We start from the raw sequence: 20,683 nt of genomic DNA on the forward strand, positions 1-20,683 counted from the left end.
CGGGTTGGAAGCATGGCCAAGTAAGAAAATGATCATCTTTTTGTTTGTTTGTTTTGTTTTTGCTTGTTCTCGTGAACAATAAGAAGAACTTGGATTTGTCTAGTGCTCTTTTAAGGGAAAGTGGATGAAAGAGGTAAAAAAAAAAAAATAGGCCAAGCCAAGACTGACCCTGTTTTTTTTTTTTTTTTTTAATTGCGAAACCTCTCCTGTTTCCTTTTTGGGCGAAACACCACCACATCAAAGCAAACCAAGGTCCGTGTCTGTTAGTTTTGAATACGGGTGGGTAATTTTGGCGTGCGCCTTGAGCTGCCTGATTACCGTAATGTTATTTAAGAGTAGCCATTTGAAATAAAGAGTGAATACAGCAGCCATGATGCCAACCATATGTGGATAGGATCACAACCAGAAGTAATTGGATAATAATCTTGATGCCAGCTGTGAAAGATTTCTTTAAAAAAAAAAATATATATCTATGAAAAAAAAAATCATCGTCTCTCCCCTTGGGTGGTGTCCGTCCCTCATTCAGCTCGGGTCCTCTACCAGAGGCCAGGAAGCTTGAAGGTTATGCGCAGTATCCTTGCTGTTCCCAGCAGTGCACATTTCTGGACTGAGATGTCCGATGTTGTTCCCGGGATCTGTTGCAACCACTCATCTAGTTTGGGGGTCACTGACCCGAGTGCTCCGACCACCACAGGCACGAATGTCACCTTGACCTTCCAGGCTCTCTCCAGCTCCTCTCTGGGCCCTTGGTATTTCTCGAGTTTCTCGTGTTCCTTCTTTCTGATTTTTCCATCACTTGGGACCGCTACATCCACTACAATGGCTTTCCTCTGCCCTTTATCAATGATCACGATATCCGGTTGGTTCGCCATTACCATCTTGTCAGTCTGGATCTGGAAGTCCCACAGGATCTGGAAGTCCCACAGGATCTTCGCTCTGTCATTCTCCACCACCTTCGGGGGTGTTTCCCATTTTGACCTTGGGGTTTCCAGTCCATACTCCGCACAGATGTTTCGGTAGACTATGCCAGCCACCTGGTTATGGCGTTCCATGTAGGCTTTCCCTGCCAGCATCTTACACCCTGCAGTTATGTGTTGGATCGTCTCAGGTGCCTCTTTGCACAACCTACACCTTGGGTCTTGTCTGGTGTGGTATACCTGGGCCTCAATGGCTCTGGTGCTCAGAACCTGCTCCTGAGCAGGCTCTAAGCACCAGAGCTCAGAGCCTGAGGCACTCATCTGAGGATGAGTGCCTCTGTGCTGTCCTTCAGGCCAGCCTTCTTTAGCCACTGATAGGACTTCTTGAGATCAGCCACTTCAGTTATGGTCCGGTGGTACATCCCGTGTAGGGCCATGATGGTCCCTCTTCCGGCGCCTCATCCTCTGGACTATATATATATATATATACTGTATATATATACACACAGTGTATATATATTTATATATAGTTCCAACAGTTATATATATGCATGCACCCACAGACCATAATGATTATTTTGCTCCACATCATCCACTTTTAACTTGGCATGTATGTGCTGTGTACGTGAGAAAGCCGTTTGGCTGCTGTATCTACATAAACTATAATGACTTTATATGTAATCACATTGCGAGAATAGCTCAACTCATGTTCGGCATAATAGCAGTGTATCTCGTATCCTTGTTTAGCAAATGATTAGTACATAGTGTCACTTCCGTGTTTTTTTTCAAAATACACGCCTGCCTGCTGGTTGCATCTGTAATTGGCTGAATGTGCATGGCCGGATGTTCATGTGAGTTAAGCGAAATGATGAAAGCTATTTAAGACATTAAAATTAAATGAATAACACACACATGGTAGTTCTTTTTGCATGTATGATGGTTTTCTTTACCAATCACAAAATAGGTGAAACTTCCGCTTCCTGGCGCATAGACATGAGACACACACACACACACACACACACACACACACACACACACACACACACACACACACACACACACACACACACACACACACACACACACACACACACACACACACACTCACACACACACACACACACACACACACACACACGCTCATCCTTTTAAAGCACTTCTAAACACGTAATGTAGGAATCTAAATGTGCCAAAACTGTGATTGACGGTCACCAAACTTTATGGTGACATCTTTACTTAATACTCACACCAACCTCTGAAAAACCCAAGTACCGGTATTAGGGATTTCACGGTGTCAGGTCAGGTCAGAATAGGTCTGCCTGCAACTCGATCAAATTCACAAAAAAATCATCTTATGCTATATGTGCCAATGGTTAGACCTGGTTTGAGTACGTTTAGTCTACTTTCAGACAACATCCTGTCAGGTGCACTGGGCGTATGTCAAAGGAAATGCTCTCAATATGCCGGAATGCTCAGTATGGCACATAGAGAGGAATGGAATTCCCAGACCAGTGCATCAAGGCCTGTGTTGACACGAAAATCAGGAAACATCAGATTTTACGCTCGAGCGCTGTTGTGCTATCTCTGAATATAGAGCGCATAGAGGTGAACGACCATTCACACTCAGGTTCACACCGTCACTGAGCGGTAACTGAAACCACACTGCCTGCACCCGGGTATGGCATACATACCACACTACAACATCAGTGACTCTCCTAAGATGTAGAGTTGAAATCTTGCACAAGCAAGATCATCTACAAAATGACATTAAATGTTGAATGATAAGTAATATTGCTTGAAGCATGAACTGCTTTCAGTATCAGCCAAGAGACAAATCGGGTCACTGTAACTTAATAACATAAGCGTTTCTGGCAGCAGATACAAAGGTGATGGCAGTGTCTCTGTATCATGTCGCTTTGCCACATTCACTGTGTGTAGCCACATGATTTACAGTGTGTCCATTGACCTCAGGCCATCTCACTGATGCATCATTGCGTGCATGGCATTAAAGCACTGACTGCGTGTTGACTGAGCTCCCCTAAAGCCAGTGACGCATGTTCCCTTCTTTTGGCACGTCCCAGCAAAACAACTGGGGCCATATTCGGTCCGTCAGTGCCATGTGTTTGCTTTCCTCACAGCATAGCGGCTGATGTCACTCAAAAGTCTGCATCCCTACTTCCCTCCTCTTGGCATTGCTGTGGGCATCCCAGGCTTCGCAGGTCTGCACTCATGAAGTCAAATTAACTTAGTGGCTATTGATGTTCCTCGCGACCCTTGTGAGGATAAAACAGATTGGAAAATGAATGAATGTTGATCCTGCCTGTGCTCGTGTTCTGCTCGGACCACCACAGTCCTCATAGAAAAGAGTTGCAAAAGCCCAGGCTGACGAGCATATCTGCTTTGGTTACGCAGATGTCTCCCCTCAATGATGTTGACTTGATACTCACCATATAACCTTAAGAGGTCAGGTTTTGGGGGAAACCCAGATTTGTGACTCTAACTACAGCTACTGGTAACTCATCCATCCATCTTCCAATCTGCTTATCCTCACAAGGGTCACAGGCGTGCTGGACACGATCCCAGCTGTCTTTGGGCAGTAGTTGCAGTATACCCTGAATTGGTTGCCGGCCAATCGGAGCTTCGACATGGCTGGTTACGCCCAGAGCTGTCGCTATTCATTTAGCCGCATATTCTCCCAGGTGCTTGAGTCAAAGTGGCACACTTTTTGGACTGCGTGGATTCTCCCATTGACCTTAGTGTGCCAATCATGCACCTTCATGAAGTGTACGCACTCTGTGGTGGAGACAATGGCCACTCCATTTCTTAGATGGCAGGAACTCCAACTAAATAGTGTAATTTTGAGACAATTCTCTCGTTTCTTCAGATGGATAAAGTCCTTAAATCAGGGGTCAGGAACTCTGGTTCCTCGAGAGCCATACCCTACCTAATTTAGATCCCTCCCTACTCCAACACATTTAATTCTATTGTTTATGATCATTTCAGGCCTCAACAGAGCTTGCTGATGAGCTGATCATTTAAATCAGGTATGTAGGGAGGGGATCAAAAACAGGCAGGATATGGCTCTCGAGGAACCAGAGTTCACTACCCTTGTGTTAAATCCATCCTGAGGATTGTTAGTTTGGGTTGCACAATGGTCGACTAGTGAGCACATCTAGTGCAGAGGTGCAGGGATTGATTCCGGCCTTCCTATGTGTGGTTTGCATGTTCTCCCAGTGTCTGAGTGGGGTTTCTCTGGGTACTCCGCTTTTCTCCCACATTCCAAAAACACGCATGGCTGGTTAATGGAACACTCTAAACCAGGGGTAGGATGTACTTCCTGAGGCTGCTGAGGAAGCATGGCCTGCCACAGGAGGTGCTACGACAGTTCTACACGGCAGTCATCGAATCAATCCTGTGTTCTTCCATCACGGTTTGGTTTGGGGCCGCCACAAAAAAGGACAAAATCCGACTTCAACGGACAGTTAGGACGGCGGAAAAAATCATTGGCACCGCCCTACCCACTCTTGAGGACTTGCACACTGCAAGAATCAAGACAAGGGCACGGAAAATCCTCCTGGATCCCCCGCACCCTGCCCACCACCTTTTCCAGCTACTCCCCTCAGGCAGACGCTACAGATCCATGCGCACCAAATCCAGTAGACACTTAAACAGCTTCTTCCCTCTAGCCATTAACTCCTTAAACAGTCACTGACGTAGTCACTCTTCTTGTACTACAAATACTGCTACTGGTTACTCTAAAATGGTTCAATGATTTGTTGTTTACGATGATACTAATGCAGCGTGTTATACCGGAGACAAATTCCTTGTGTGTTCTACATACTTGGCCAATAAAGATGATTCTGATTCTGATCCAACACACCTGATTCAATTGATCATTATTGTTTTAGCCTTCTACAGAGCCTGCTGATGCGCTGATCGTGTGTTGGTATAGGGAGGAATCTAAAACAGTCAGGATATGGCTCTCGAGGAACTGGAGTTCCCTACCCCTGCTCCAAACTGTCCTTAGATGTGATTGTGAGTGTCAATGGTTGTTTGTCTGTGTGTGCCCTGCGATTGGCTGGCAACCAGTTCAGACTGCCCGATGACAGCTGGGATTGGCTCCAGCATGCCCATGCCCCCCTCGTGAGGACAAGCGGGTTAGAAAATGGATGGAATAGATTATGAGTTTACCATTTCAATTTCTAAAATTCACATCTTGGTGATGAAAAAGAACCACAAAGTGTGTTTTATGTTTTGCAGCAAGTGCAGGACTGTGAGTGGCTACATTTTGAATCACATGGGTGAAAAACGCGGCAACGGTGGTCAGAGCGGACTTAATGGTGTAATGGATCATGTAGCCAGAGAGAGGAAGGTTTGGGTCAAGCCAAATTAAGGAAATAGTACTTTTCTCTCTCTTTTTTTTAATATTTAGAGTTGTAAATTTTTGGATTATGATCAGCAAAAATATATTTTCTCAATCGGACATACGGGGTGACCGAGCAAGATTGTATGACTTGAATTGCGACCTGCTTGAAGCAAGTAAAGACTTGATTCAATGTGCTTGAAATTTGGTGGCTACTCGACTTGATTGATTTTTTTTTTTCCCCCCACAGTAATTTGGGAATTGCTTGAAACTTGAAGGTTACGACTTCAGACTTACTTGTGACTGCTCCCTAGTAACTTGATCGTACTTAAGGAAACATTATTTTGCCACCTCTAATCTTTCAAGTCATGTACCTTTTCCACGCACTGGTACAGATCAAAGCAGCATAGATGTGCGCATAAGGGAGTGCAGCGAATGAGGATTTGGGCTTAATTGAAAGCAGCTGCCCCTGAGCATGCTCTTTCAGTTTCTCAGATTTCTACTTTTCATAGAAGTTCACCCGCACAATATTCCCTCCAGAGTCCAAGTGACGCGAATGCTTGCATGATTTCAGGTCTTGCAGTTATCTCTGAAGCAAGCCGATCTGCAGCTTGACGTATGCTGCTGTTAATTGATTATCCAAATGTGAACACCGACTGACAGGTTGTAAAGCTAAAACTATGCACCACATTCCAACGTTGAGGGAGGCCTGACAAACAAAATTTTAGCTCGAAAGATAATGCTCAACAGCAAATTTTAATCAGAGATGGAGATGGTGATTTAAAAGCAGTTTATACTTTATTTCTAGCACATCAGGTTTTAAAAAATATTTTCATTTTTCCATTTTAAGTTTGACCAAGAAAAACTTGAGCAATATGGACTTTAGCATGCGTTCTAATTTATAACTGGGATTTTTGCTACACCTAACCTTTAAGGTCAAGGTAATCTTTATTGTCAAATATGCTTTATGTATAACATGCAGCACAGATTAAATTTCTTCCTCTCAATCCTCAGTGCAAACATGCAAACATGCTGTGCATTAAACACACACATCTAATTCATAAATATTACTAAATATGTTACTACATTACAGATTGTCTTCTTGTTCTTATTATTATTATTACAACTTGATTTGTTAGAAAGAAATGAGGTCAGATTCAGAATCAGCACAAAAAAAAAACGAATAAACAAATGTTTCACTTCAATCTGATTAAAAAAAAAAACAATTATAAAAAGTGTTTGCTGACCAATGTAATCATCTGTCATCTATTGGTCAATGCACAGTAGTACTCTTCTGATCTAATTTCTATTACTTAAATGTCAAACGTCACAATGTAAGCAATCACACACTCATCTTGTGCATCTCAAGTGGGAAATGCAAAGCGGAAGGTGTTTTTCCGCCGTTTTTTTATTACTGGGTAGGTTTAATTTTACTCTAGCGAAAAGCAATTAGAGAAGTTAATATGATAAGATGGAATGTGTATTTATTTAGGGTAGAGGTATGGCTTTGTATAAAAAAAGTAAAACAATTCTAAAAAAAAAAATCATAATAATAATAATGAAATAAAATTAAAAAATAGCCCTGGCCTTGCAACTTGGCTCTGTTGTATATTACTCAACATCAGCACAGCCTTGAGTATGGATGGGTTGCAGGTGAAAAAAGGAATGAGACCTGAGCACCTTTGTTTCCAGGCTAAAGGCACAAAGCCCTAAAAGCTAGCAATAGAAAATTTGTGTTCGTTTGCAGAGCTCTTTGCTCACTGGCCTCCTTGTCTAAGAAGGAAAGTTCATCTCTCTGAATATTCATTTAAAGGCCACAGTGGATTTAGGCTGAGATCCATTCTATGCCAAAGGGGATGTAATGTTTCTTCAAGGAAATTTGAACCCGAATGACTTCTATATTTAGCCACAATTGCATATGCCATTTGTTGTGAAGGAAATCAAACCCTCCTGTATTAGACAGCCTCGTTCAGCCAAGTCAAGTTGGGGAAAGTCGCGGAGTGCCAGCTCTTAACACACAGAGTCTTGCATTTCCAGCCAGAGGAAATGTGCAAGTCATTAGAGTCCATCCATGTTTATTGAATAAAACCCCACTTAAGCGTTATGTTTATGCGGAGTCAGAAACACTCAAATCTTACCTCCATGCACACAAAACCATTTGTGTCTTATTCTACTTGGCACAGAACATCTGAACTCAATATTGAGTCAATTTGACATGTTTTACTCATGTGGAAAATGCTTATTGTGTTGTTATTCAAATACACCACTGACAAAGTAACAACACAGTGCCACGTCATTTCAGTACACTGCAGTCACACAAAATGAGTTTCATCCACTTAGCTGCTTGTTTGGCTGCACTCACACTGCGTCACTGGATGTGTGTTGTATAAACTTGGTATTGCTGACAGGAGTTGAAACTGCATTACGGTATTTAAAATGTAGCGCATGACATAAATTGAGCCTATGTTTAGTATTTTTATTTGTTTAGTATTAAAGTTTTGTATTTTAATTACGTTAGTTTTACTAGCAGTCTAAATAAACAATAATTTGCAATACATGAATGGAATTTTGCTTAATATTTAAATTTAAAAAATATATAACTACCCGTATTACCTTCCTCCAGGGGTGCCCACACATTTTGGACCGAAGATCGACTTTTCGATCAACCAATCTACCGCGATCGACCCGTTACCCCGCACGCGCAAACACATACACTTGCACGTCATGATGAGCAACAGCCTGACACGGAGGCATGCGACGCACCTGCAGCCTGTTTTTATTACTATTGTAGCCCACAAGTACCGTTTTAAAGTGCCCTCCTGATTCCTATTGTTTACCCGTGCCCTCGGTGAATTGTACACGAAACAAAATCTGAATGAGAATAATAATAACGATAAAAGATATAGCGCAACAGCTCTGATCACAAACTGAAATTGCAGACTACTGAGTGCGAACAACTTCCTGTGATGCAGGTCACGCGCCACCGTAGGTTAAAGATTTACCTGCTTTATTTCCTTTTCATTTTTTTTTATACTTTTTGTGAAAATTAGACTGATAAGATGATTAGAGTGCAGTGTACATTAACACAAAAAATATATTACTAACATGCACAAAGACTCACAAATAGTTGTTTGTTTTTCTTCTCCTCTACACTCCTCGTGATCGACTTGGGACCAGTCCGTGATCTGCTGGTCGATCGCGATCGACGTAATGGGCACCTCTGCCTTACTCATTACTTGATTGTAAAAGTAACTTACTTTCATTGTTATGTGATTTTAAAAGTACTTAAGTTAGAGTACAAGTAACTTTGTTAAATTCAGCAGCTGGTGACAAGACCGCCGAAACATCAAAATGACAACTTGTTTCTCCACTAATTTATCGGAAGTACATGTTTAACTTTGATTCGTGACTTAAATATGGTTCTTATGTTTATGTTCAAAAAAAATAATACAGACGTTCTTCATTTCATTTGACATAAATTGACTACTTTTTTAAAGAAAAAAAAAGGTCTTTCCCGACTTAGCTTCAAATGAATACTTTTTCAAATTCAAAAAAATTACAATTTCACGCAATGGTTTATGTCCTGAATACATTAAAGAACTGTTGATTCATATAAAGCCTTTAGCGTGCTCTGGTCTGCAAACTGGAGAGAGTCAGCCACAGACGCACAGTTGACAGAGAGGTCCCTTGCGGCCGTGGGTATCAACGTACGCATACTTCAGAACTGGTACAGGAGCATTCTAATTAAGAATATCTGGACAACACCTGATGCAAATCTTCATTCCTGACTATATGTATCGTTGACTAGTCACCAAACTCCTTTTCACCTTGGTGCTCTGACTTAATAAAGTCCCGGAGTCCTAACATTATCTTGATCAGAGACTAAATTACCTTATAGGGGGAAAGTATTTCATCTTTCATGCAGTAATTCGTCTCCCGTGGTCTTTTACCAATGTGAATGAAAGATGGAATAAAAAGAAAACGAGCAAAGGGTAAGGGAGCCACATAGTCCACATCAAGAGGAGGAAAAAATGGCATCTCCACATTAAGGCCTGTGTTGCCGGTGTCAGTTCTAATTTCTCAGAGCCTGTGGGGAGCTGAATGCAACCAGGCAGCTCGCGTCTCATCTCGATCCTCCTCCATTTTGAATCAGGGCCTGCAAATCCCAAGCTGCGGGGAAAGGAATATTACTGGCAAATTGGTTTTAGATTAAAGGGGGTGGTGAGGCATTCTGCTTTCTCAGCTTTTTCCCAGGTGAACTTAATCTAATTTCATTAAAGAGATGAGGACGGATGATCACTTGTGTCGAAACATTAAGCTGGTCCATTTTTCCCATCCATATAAAAACTGTCAGAGGTCGACAGCTGGGTGGCCTGGTTGTTGTACAATACTCAACTCTCAGTTGTACAAAACTCTCAAAGAATGACCTGCATCCTTAGAGTGACAAAGGTTGATGATAGGTACAGTATGTGGGATGGGATTTTCCAAGGCCTTGAAACAAAACAAAACAGAAACAAATACAAATTAACATTTTTGCCTTACATGTATTCAAAACAGAGGCTATCCTATCTCAGTTACGAACATGCAGACACAACCGCTGTGCTGACTTCAATTTTGTCCGCAATTCAATACCACGTATTGTATGTAGCACGCTACGCCAGCAAATGAATGCAAATACACTAACTGCTCTTGAGATGGTGACATGTCGGAGACGGCTGCAATAAAAATGCCTGCCACCTCCAGCGACGGTACTATTTGACAGATTCTAGAGAAAAATCTTGTTGTCAAAGAGGATGGAAAAGTGGGCTCTAAAGCAGACACAGTGACACTTCAGTAGAGTGAATGAACAAAAGGAGAAAAGATGAATCTCACTCTTTTTCCGTTTCTGGCACTTGAAAAAAAAAGAAAAAGAAAATGACCATCTACGCGTAGAGTGTCTCAGCTTTGTCTGAAGTTAATATCGGCTGGTTTCGTGGTTAAGGGCGAAGGAGGAGGGCAGTTTAACGTCTCACATTTCAACAAACTATTTCATGTTACCAGTTTTCAACATCAGCAGAGTACTTCCAAGGAGTCATTTTATGGGCACTGTATTTCTTAATGTTTGCACAAAAATAGTTGGATCCCTCTAGTAGCCTGCCCACATATCAAATGTGGAGCAGCTAAGAAAATCTTTAGTTTTCTGCGTGTGAGTAGGTCATTCTGGAGTTCCGCCCAACTGTTACAAAACAGTGGTTGGCAGGTTGCCTTTGGTGATGTGTAGATGCACCCAGGGTATATTTTTTTGTCATTGTCTTGGGAGCTTGATTTTTTGCAAACTAGGCTCCACTTCAATCTAGAAGAAGCAAGCAACGCACACTTGCTGCCAAGCTGAGCAGAAGAGGAGATGACTCAAAAACACTATCACTCGTTCTTTCCATTTTTTTTATAGGCAATCTAAAATCAAAATGAAAAAAAAAAGTGATTACTGTGTTGCATGTTTTACAATCCAACAGAAAATAAATTAAAATATACTATGTGGGAAACATGGCCACGGGTCTGAATTTGATTTTAATATACGGTATTAATTGTTTGGGTTTAATTGATTCAAGTGAAGACCCTAAATGGACCGGTTTCTATGACCTGCGATGATCTGCTGACCAAAACACAGTGTACCTCAGTTCTCGCCTAAGTTCGGTTGGCATCGGCTGACTGTATATAATGTGTATATAAGATGCAGGAAGTTTGGTAAGAAGCATAAGTAAATACTTCGTATTAGCTAGCTTGTAAGACACCACAATCAGTCCGGACCATGACCAAAATACATCAGCCATATTATAACACTCACAACTATGTAAAATGCGTGACGAAACACATGACTACTTTCACCAGTGATTTCACTTATTTATTTTTTTTTCTTAACTCATTCACGTCCACACGGAACAACACGTGGCTATTATGTGAGAAATGTGGACATGTATGTCTCGGTTGACTGATTGTGGCAGCTAACAAACTAACATATCTTTACTACTGCTTGTTATGCTATGTACCATGAAATGCAAGCTTACAAATCTCTCTCTCTTTCTCTCTCTCTCTCTCACACACACATACACACCAACACCCACACACACACACACACACACACACACCCACACACACACACACAGGTGTGGCATTAAATAACATAATATGGTCTGACAGACCTTGAAACTGTAACATAGCACAAATGAAATTAAATAGCATTTGCTTTGGACCGGAAAAAAAATCTTGAACAGCAATTATAGTTGCTCGTCCATTATTTTTTGTAAAAAGTATTAGGAATGATTCTTTTGAATAAAAAGGAGAAAACTTACAGAGCATGAGACACCTTGTTGGAGGATTTGCGATGTGAGAGAAGAGTTTCTGTTGGAGGGCTGGCAACTATGTCTGTGAAATATTTTCAAGCAGTTTGCTGTTCTTTTGTTGTTGTTTTTTTAGGAGCATGTAATGTTACCATGCAGTGGGAAGTAGTGGGGTTGTTTTGCTAAAACGCATTAGAGCTTTTGAGATTGCTTGTCGCCTCCTGTCTGAAATGACAAGAGGTCAGAAAGTAGCAAAACATTATTGGCCACTTTTTATGTCATCCTCTGACCCCATTAAATTAGTTGGAAGTGGGATTGAAACGTGTTTTTTTTTTCTTCAGCTGCCCTAACTGATATGGTATACAAAAAAAAACATGTTTTCAGTTATCGGTATCTGTATCAGTTCCAAGAAGCAAGATGTTATCGGTATTAGTGTGAAAAAAAACCCAAACAAAAAAGAACAACAACCCATCCCTTGCAGAGATCATAGCAGCACTTGCTGTGGCACCGTGTCATTGGTTTATTCAGATATGGTGCCACTAATTTTAGTCGAGGGCACACCTGGACACAACAGTCGAATGAAGTTAACGTGTGAAAAACAGCATGTGGTCAGGTGGCTATCAATGAAAGGAGGGTTGGTTTTCACTGAAATGATATGGTTAGAAGACCTGGCACCTGTCTTGGCAAAAAGCAGTAGGAAATGATCACGACTGGTTTAGCTTGAGTATTCACAATCACAGATGAGAGGCTTTGGTTCCACTGAGCGGAATCTATTGTTTCACTCTTCAATCACTTTTTTTTGTGAAATGTGAAATGATAGCCGGTCTCACTAATGTCATCCGTGCCCTAAGTTTCACAGCAATTTTCTGTGACCGGCTCATGTTTTTCATTGTACTTATTGCACTGTAGTAATATCTGTTCCTGAAGAAATGAAAAGGCCACTGCTGGTTTAACCTTTGCCAAGATGTTGGTTCACTTGATTTCTCACAGTAAACCTGCAGCACCCTACTAATATTATTTAATAAAGCCCGAACGATACATTAATTTCAGCGTTGTAGCCAAAAAGTCACACAGTAGCTTTATCGATCCATGTGTTCAGATAACTCTCACAAGAAATGACTTCATGTACTGCTTTGAAAATAGCATTCTGCTTATTAAAGGCTGCAATAAATCACTGCTGTAAATTTACGGCACTTAATTCACTACGGTGTTTTAAAGATGAATTGTTATTCTTTTAATCATAAATGGTTTATCTGTATTAATATAATAATGTCACCTATTTTCTTATTACAACCTCCATTCTCACTTTGCTCACCTTTGGCTTTTTAAACTCATTTTGCATCTCATGTCGAATGTCATTTTTAGTTTTTTTTTTTTTGGGGGCTGGGTCGAATTGCGGGCAGCTGATATGACAGCCGTACATTGGGCATCCTTGGCTCTAAACCATTGTCAATTAATTTGATGATCGATTAATCGGTTAATTTTGGTATTCTTGTGAACACACAATTTAGTGTCCGCTATTTGTAATCTTAGTCAAACATGCCACAAGGTGCATACTGCTATGTGTAACTTTTATACGGGTAAAAACGAAACACAATATTCAGAGCCTCCTTCTTGTGCTACGTCTCTTGTTTGCCCCCTGCAGGGATGCCAGGGACATCCATGATGACTGACAGGCTTGTTATGCGACTCTGTTGCGTCACCTAGCTTGCGGCCTTGCTCCTTCCTTGCTTCAATAAAGAGATAAAAGAATATTGACATGCCAGGCTGCACTTAATGTAAATTGGGCCTGCTATCAATGTATTATTTATAGGGAACTCTGTCGACAGTTCTACAGAACTGGGAGCTAAGCTTACAGGAGATTAGGCATGCTATCTCATTCATTTACCGGAGAGTAATTGCTAAATTGTAAAGGCATTAGAATGTAGCGAGGTTCCCTGAAGGCACTGCATCTCATAAGCAGGTGGTGGCCACCAACCAACCATTACCGAGTGTGTGCTAAACAAATACACAGAGGCTTGTGTGAATGACTACATTTGTCAAATGTCAAATGGTTAAGACTTGATGAAATGACAACATTTGATTGGATAAAGCACATAGATACTATACCAACGTTTCCCCATTTACCCAAAGATACGGATGCCTGCATGGATGAACGAATAAAATGCTGTTTTTGCAAAGTTATTTGAGTAATATCCACAAAGGATGTGATTTTATCAACAGTGGTTTGTACCGTATGCGTGTATGTGTGTGTGCGTGGGTGTGAGTGTGTGTAAAGGTCAACTGAATTTAGTGGAGCAACTTGGATGTTTTTTGTTTTTGTGTGATGGAAAGGTATTCCTTATTTAAAGGAAGCTTACATACACATTTGAAGAGAAGATAAGATACACAATGTTGATGACGCCACGCATTTAATAAAATGCTGAATTTTGTCATGGGGCACACATTTAGGGTTAGGTTAAATCCAGATCCAAAATACCAACACCAACATATGTTTACTCAGTGATGTTACAGGTGACAAAGGTTTATGTCTTGGTGAATGTCTGCAAAATCAGACAGTCAAAAAAAGAACAAACAATAAAACACTAAAAAGATGCAGACTCTCATGAGTCAAAAGCCCCAGAAAGAAAATGTGTTTTAAGACAATTTTTGAAAATGGGCTTAGAGGGGTTTGTAAAGTGTTCAACGGGAGGTCATTCCAAAGGGAGGGACTGGTAATAGAAAAGGCTTGATTCCCTCTGAGGCTCTACTAAGGACTTAAACAAAAACTTGCATTTAACTCCAGAAGCAATTTGCCGGTCCTAATTTAAGATCACATCACAACTTTAAACCCCAAATCGTGATAAGATGCCAGAGGGCCCAAGTCAACACGGCGAGATGTACAAGGGACCAAAACTGAATAACTTCTATTGTGGTTGAAGTTCAAGAAGTTTAGTGCCATCCAGGCTTTGATTTCCTGCAGACAGGACCAAAGTGGCCTCAAGGAGAAAGCGGGGCATAGATCTGATTGTTATCTGTATATCAGTGAAAATAAATATGCTTTCTTAAGATGGAACCCAAGGGCAGAAAACTGAATGAAAATAGTGGAACGCCACATGACAGCGGGGGCAGAGTGGCACTCAGAGCAACCAAGGCTAACACAAAAAGTGCTGTCTGCCCAATAGGATCCAAACCACTCGAGAAAGCTACCGCTAATGCTCACCTGGCACCAGCTCTTCAACACGTGTACATATAATGCAGTCTGTACAATAATATGCTATCATATACTGTACTGTATTTCAAGTCGGAATGATAGCAATGATGGCAACATACTAAGTTAAGACAGACAAGCTATTCTTTACTTTCCAAGTTATTTAGGGATGCGTGACCCTAAAAAAAACAACACATTCCACATTGTTTTTTGCGCAGAAATGCTAAACACAAAAACAGCCCTGCGTTTTCCACATGACTTACTTGAGTCTTGTAAATTTAAAACTATTCATCCCTTTCTCTCTTCACTTCCAAATTACTTTCTGCCAGGTGCATAAACACAGGGAAAGCAGTCTTACCTTGTCGTCAATGTCAGCCTCACTGTCACACTATAAGACAAAAGAAGCAGACACAGGAAATATAAGGAATTATTCATTAGGCTCCCCATGCAGCTCATAATCAATGCCGATGCTATTTTTGTGTACCACCTCTCATTCAGTGACAGCTTTCAGAACGACCGACAGGATGAACGGAGAAAGGAAACGTTGTAGTCTGAGAGGTTTTCAAGTTTCAAAAGCAACACAGCCGCACAGAGCAATTTTGATGTTCCTGGAACAAACTGAATGTTGTACACATACAAAAGAAACAAAAGTGAATGAGTATACATACTGCGTTCTTATATAAAGAGCCCGTTGAATAACTTCACATTCTGTAGCCGCTTGTCATTTAGCCTTCGAAATGTGCTTTTAAATTGGACAATAGTATCTCAAGGGCACAGAGGCTTTGACTGTCTGTGTCCTTAGAGGCTATTAAGTGTGGTATTTAACAATCCACCTTGTGACAAATACCAGTCTTTAAGTTGCATTCCCATCTCGGCAACGTGAAAGGAACTCAATAACAAGGCTGATTTAAAAAAAATACGCCTTGACGTGGTCAAAGGACAAATTGTCGTCTATTTAATCAAGAATTGAAAGGGGGTAGTCTGACTGGTATAACTGAGGTCCTCAGGTCGTCAGCACCGAAATGTTCACAGAAAGAAAACCTGATCTACAGTAAAGAAAGTTCTTACATTCAGAAGAAAAGAAAAATAATGTAGACTGAACCTGAACCAAAGAATAAAAGTACAAAGTGAATTGAAGGCTGCCATTTCGAATAAGTGTAAAATTGTCAAGGTTGACCCAATTAAAGCATTTCTTTATTTCCATTTCTTATATATGTCACTGCTAGATCTTTGCTGGTAACTCTGTGAGACGCTTTGAAACATCTATAGGCAAGAAACTTGGGCCGTGCGCTGCAGGCCTGTCACACTGGACTTCACAGCAGACTACAGGAGAATCGGCACAATTTGAACGAATGAGGGAACGTGCCCCCGTGGGGAAAAAAACAAAAACAACTTCAATCTGTTAATTAAGTCCCTTTGACAACATATTTAAGTGGACCCTCTTCATTTTGTTTCACTCCCTTCAAGAGTTGCGGATCTGGAGGCGAGAGCTGGGTCAATGGAGGCACAATGGCCATTTGTTGTCAGTGTGGTGGGTCCAAATGTATAATTAAGTAACAAGAGTAATCAGTGCAAGGGGTTGTCAGTGGCCGAGCTCCCTGAAAAGCGGGGTGGTGAAGCAGAGGACCTGCATGCCTTGACATTAAATTCTGCAGAAAGAAGGAACACGGTTTGCCCTCCTGGAATGAAGTTAGCAAAATATATATTTGAAAAATGCTGGACAAAACCACCATTTTGGTGTTTCATAAGTGTAAAATTTTTCAGATCTAAGCCACAATACAAAATCTCAAAATCTGAGATTCGGGCCGTCATTAATTGTTCCATCACATAATCGAGTAATTGGGTGATTTTGCACCAACATATTTTTAGAAACATAAAATTATTAGTGCTTTATGACAGTTTGTCATTTGGCACTCTTGAAAATGAAAGAAAACATTACTTTTATGGAAAAATGACGAGAAATGGCAAGAACTGAAAAAGTCTTGTGGAACTAATAAGGGGCGCCGAATTCCAGAACATAAAAACGAAACCAGAATACAAACGTGCAGATTGAACACATAGGAGTCTACAGTATAGCAAAATAACAAAAACAAACAACCCCCCCCCCCCCAGAAAGTTGTGACCTCATAATGTAAGATCATCTGCGCAGGCAAGTCATTTAAACATGGGATAAGATTGAATTAGAGACTGAGAGACCTGCTGTGGTGAGTGCAGTTCTTTTTAGTACACCAAGAACATCAGAGGCACTGTTACTCTATTCTTTTTCTCATTCATTCATTTTCCGAACCGCTTCATCCTCACAAGGATCGCGGAGGGTGCTGGAGCCTATCCCAGCTGTCTTCGGGCAGTAGGCGGGGGACACCCTGAATCGGTTGCCAGCCAATCGCAGGGCACACAGAGATGAACAACCATCCGCGCCCACACTCACACCTAGGGACAATTTAGAGTGTTCAATCAGCCTGCCATGCATGTTTTTTGGAATGTGGGAGGAAACCGGAGCACCCGGAGAAAACCCAAGCAGGCCCGGGGAGAACATGCAAACTCCACACAGGGAGGCCGGAGCTGGAATCGAACCCTGTACCTCCGCACTGTGAAGTGGACGTGCTAACCACTGGACTACCGGGCCACCCCTACTCTATTCTTAATTTGGTGAAAAAGATCTGACTTTACTTTTTACCTTGATAGCAGATGTGTCTTTGCAATAAATAACACAATTTAAAACAATGATTTCAAATCCTTATACAGGTACTTTGTCATTGATCAAAAGACCTTGAAACAAGGAGAATCACGCATCAACGAGAGATAAATCCTCAAGCCTCTTCTCAATCGATTCTCCAGTCAAACAACAGATTGTGGGCAAATTAGTTGCCAGATAACTGCGCAATTTTTTAAAAGGGAATCACCATTTTAAATCTCCATCCATTTGTCCCCTGGCTTAAGTCTCGTAAGCACCACATTAAAAATAATGTTCCTGATCAAATTTCCGACTGAGTCCCAAGAATACAATCTAAATGAGATGATGCATCTTCCATTACTCCTTATGTTGAAGATAACCTCCACCACTAGAGACAAGTTGAACCCCCAGTGATGGATGGAATAACTTCCTTACTCTATTCAGTAGGTTAAAGCGTGTCCCGGGACACCTCAGCAGAGCCAAAAGAGAGAGAGAGAGAGAGGGAGAGAGAGAGAGAGAGAGAGAGAGAGAGAGAAACTTGCTTCAGCTAAATGACTGATCCCAACAGGGTTGGAGAAGACGTGTAGAGGGGAAACGCAACAATGTAGTAGGGGAACACAAAGATAATGTCAAGTCAAGTCAAGTCAAGTCAACAGTATTTATAGAGCACTTTCAAACAGCCATCGCTGCATACAAAGTGCTGTACATGGAGCAATTTAACATGCACAATAAACAGTAAGACAAATCGGTAATAAAGGCGGTAGAAAGCACCAAACAGTAAAACCAAGAACAAATCTAAGTCATGCTGAGTCGAATGCCAAAGAATACAAGTGAGTTTTGAGGAGGGTTTTGAAGATGGGCAGCGAGGAGGCTTGCCGAATGTTTAGTGGGAGGTCATTCCAGAGAGAGGGACCAGCAACAGAAAAGGCTCGATCCCCTCTGAGCCTCAGTTTAGTTCTTGGTACTTCTAATAAAGTCTGGTCCACAGACCTGAGGCGCCGGGCAGGTGTGTAGGGGCGGATGAGCTCAGAGAGGTAAGGTGGCGCGAGATTATTCAGAGATTTGAAAACAAATAAGAGGATCTTGAAAATAACTCTAAAATGAATGGGGAGCCAGTGAAGGGATGCCAGAGTAGGAGTTATGTGCTCCCTCTTACGAGTACCAGTCAAGAGGCGAGCGGCGGCATTCTGGACCAGCTGAAGGCGCTTAATGGAGGACTGGCTGACTCCAAAGTAAAGGGCATTGCAGTAATCGAGCCGGGATGCGACAAAGGCATGAATTACCATCTCAAAGTGTTCATGTGAGAGGAGAGGTTTTATTTTGGCCAGCTGTCTAAGGTGAAAGAAGCTGGATTTAACAACGGCACCAATTTGCCGATCGAGTTTGAAATCACTGTCCAGTTTAAGGCCCAAGTTTGAGACTGTTGACTTAAGATAAGGAGACAGGGGGCCCAAGTCTACAGGATGGAATGTACAAGGGCCACTGGGACCAAACAATATCACCTCTGTCTTCTTTTCATTGAATCTCAAGAAATTTTGTGCCATCCAGGTTTTGATTTCTTCCAGACAGGATAGGAGTGGCCTTAATGAGAAGGCGTCTTTCTTGCTCAGTGGGACATAGATCTGGCAGTCATCTGCATAGCAGTGGAAGGGAATACCATGTTTCCTTAAGATGGAACCCAATGGGAGCAGATACAGCGAGAACAGCAGAGGCCCCAGAATTGAGCCCTGTGGAACACCACATGACAGGGGGGCAGTGCGTGACTCAGAGCAGCCAAGGCTGACACAGAAGGTTCTGTCAGCAAAATAGGACCTAAACCACTCAAGAGCACTGCCGCCAATGCCCACCAAGTGCTGCAAACGAGACAGCAGAATACTGTGATCCACTGTATCAAATGCTGCAGTTAAGTCCAATAAAACTAGACACACGTGGTCTCCAGAGTCATTTGCCAGGAGGATGTCATTAGAAACGCGGATAATGGAGGATATAATGGAGGATATAGTCAACACGTCAGGTACAAGTTCACAGATTGTGTGTGATTATAATGCAGTAGAGTAAGTATTTCCCTTTTTACTGTTTTTATTTTTTTTTTAAACTGGCCCTCTTCCGCATAGATATTCATAAGCATATCAATGAGCAATGCCATGGTCAGGGTAGGGGTTGTTCAAATTGGCCATTACTGTATTGAACCGATATTGAACACACTAATTGTGTTCAATGTCATTGGATAAATCCTTCCCCCCTGACCCCCCAAATAAATTAATACAATTATATATATGGGGTGGCCAGGTGGTCGACTGGTTAGCATGTCGGCCTCACAGTGCAGAGGTGCAGGGTTTGCATGTTCTCCCCATGCCTGCGTGCGGGTTTTCTCCAGCTGCTCGGGTTTCCTTCCGCGTTCCAAAAACATGTATGGCAGGTTAATGGAACACTTTAAATTGTCCCTGGATGTGAGTGTGAGCGCGGATGGTTGTTCGTCTGTGTGTGCCCTGCAATTGGCTGGCAACCCGTTCAGGGTGCACCCCGCCAACTGCCTGAAGACAACCGGGATAGGATTCAGTGGATGTCTCATGCTTCCTTGTTCTTTCAATAGATCACAGATGGGCGATTGATTAAACCAGTGACGTTGGCTAGAATCATGTCTTGAACAAGGCAGGCCCTGATGGTGACTTGGTATCTCATCTCCAAAATGAGTGCAGGAGAAAATGGAATGGTAAGAGGCAGGGCTGAATGTCTTGATTCTCCTGGACATTTTCTCTGCCAGATTCTGATAGATGTGTATAAAGAAGACAATAAGCGTTGCACATCCCTGAACACATTAAAGCGGCCGGTTCAAATTAATCGCACGGTTCCACTTGTCACACTCTGTTGTTCATCCCGAGTTCTGTCTATGTCCCTGTGGCACAACTGATGCCTGACTTTCCTCAGAGTGTGACAAGTGGAAGGGGATAGAACTCGGGACGAACAACAATTTCCAAAGAGTGGCACAAAAAACTCTCTGTCTGAATACAGATTGCAACACTTGTGACACAAAATCAAAACATTCCAGAAGTGTCACTGTTAGGTCTTTCATTGAAACATCAATAAAGAGAACACAAGTAGTAAGTTAAATTGTACATTATTTGTCTTATGAAGAAAACTTGACATCAAGCAAGACTGAAAAATAAGGAAAGGTCTAATGCTACTACTGCTGTCTACTGCCCGAAGACAGCTGGCATAGGC

At 41.8% G+C, this 20,683-nt stretch overlaps 1 protein-coding gene across 6 annotated transcripts in view; it reads right to left on the reverse strand.

Annotated features, from left to right (window-relative positions):
• fbrsl1 (fibrosin-like 1) overlaps positions 1-20,683 on the reverse strand; it is a 293,286-nt gene that overhangs the window by 85,802 nt on the left and 186,801 nt on the right. For all 6 annotated transcript variants that reach the window (XM_086112254.1, XM_086112255.1, XM_086112250.1 and 3 more), the window contains exon 6: positions 15,146-15,175. In XM_086112254.1, coding sequence (XP_085968380.1) covers positions 15,146-15,175 — 30 coding nt within the window. The remainder of the gene's footprint in view (positions 1-15,145; positions 15,176-20,683) is intronic.

Source organism: Hippocampus guttulatus, chromosome 5 (assembly GCF_054856545.1).
Source record: "Hippocampus guttulatus isolate MCC_2025c chromosome 5, RoL_Hgut_1.0, whole genome shotgun sequence".
Taxonomy (NCBI): Eukaryota; Metazoa; Chordata; class Actinopteri; order Syngnathiformes; family Syngnathidae; genus Hippocampus; species Hippocampus guttulatus.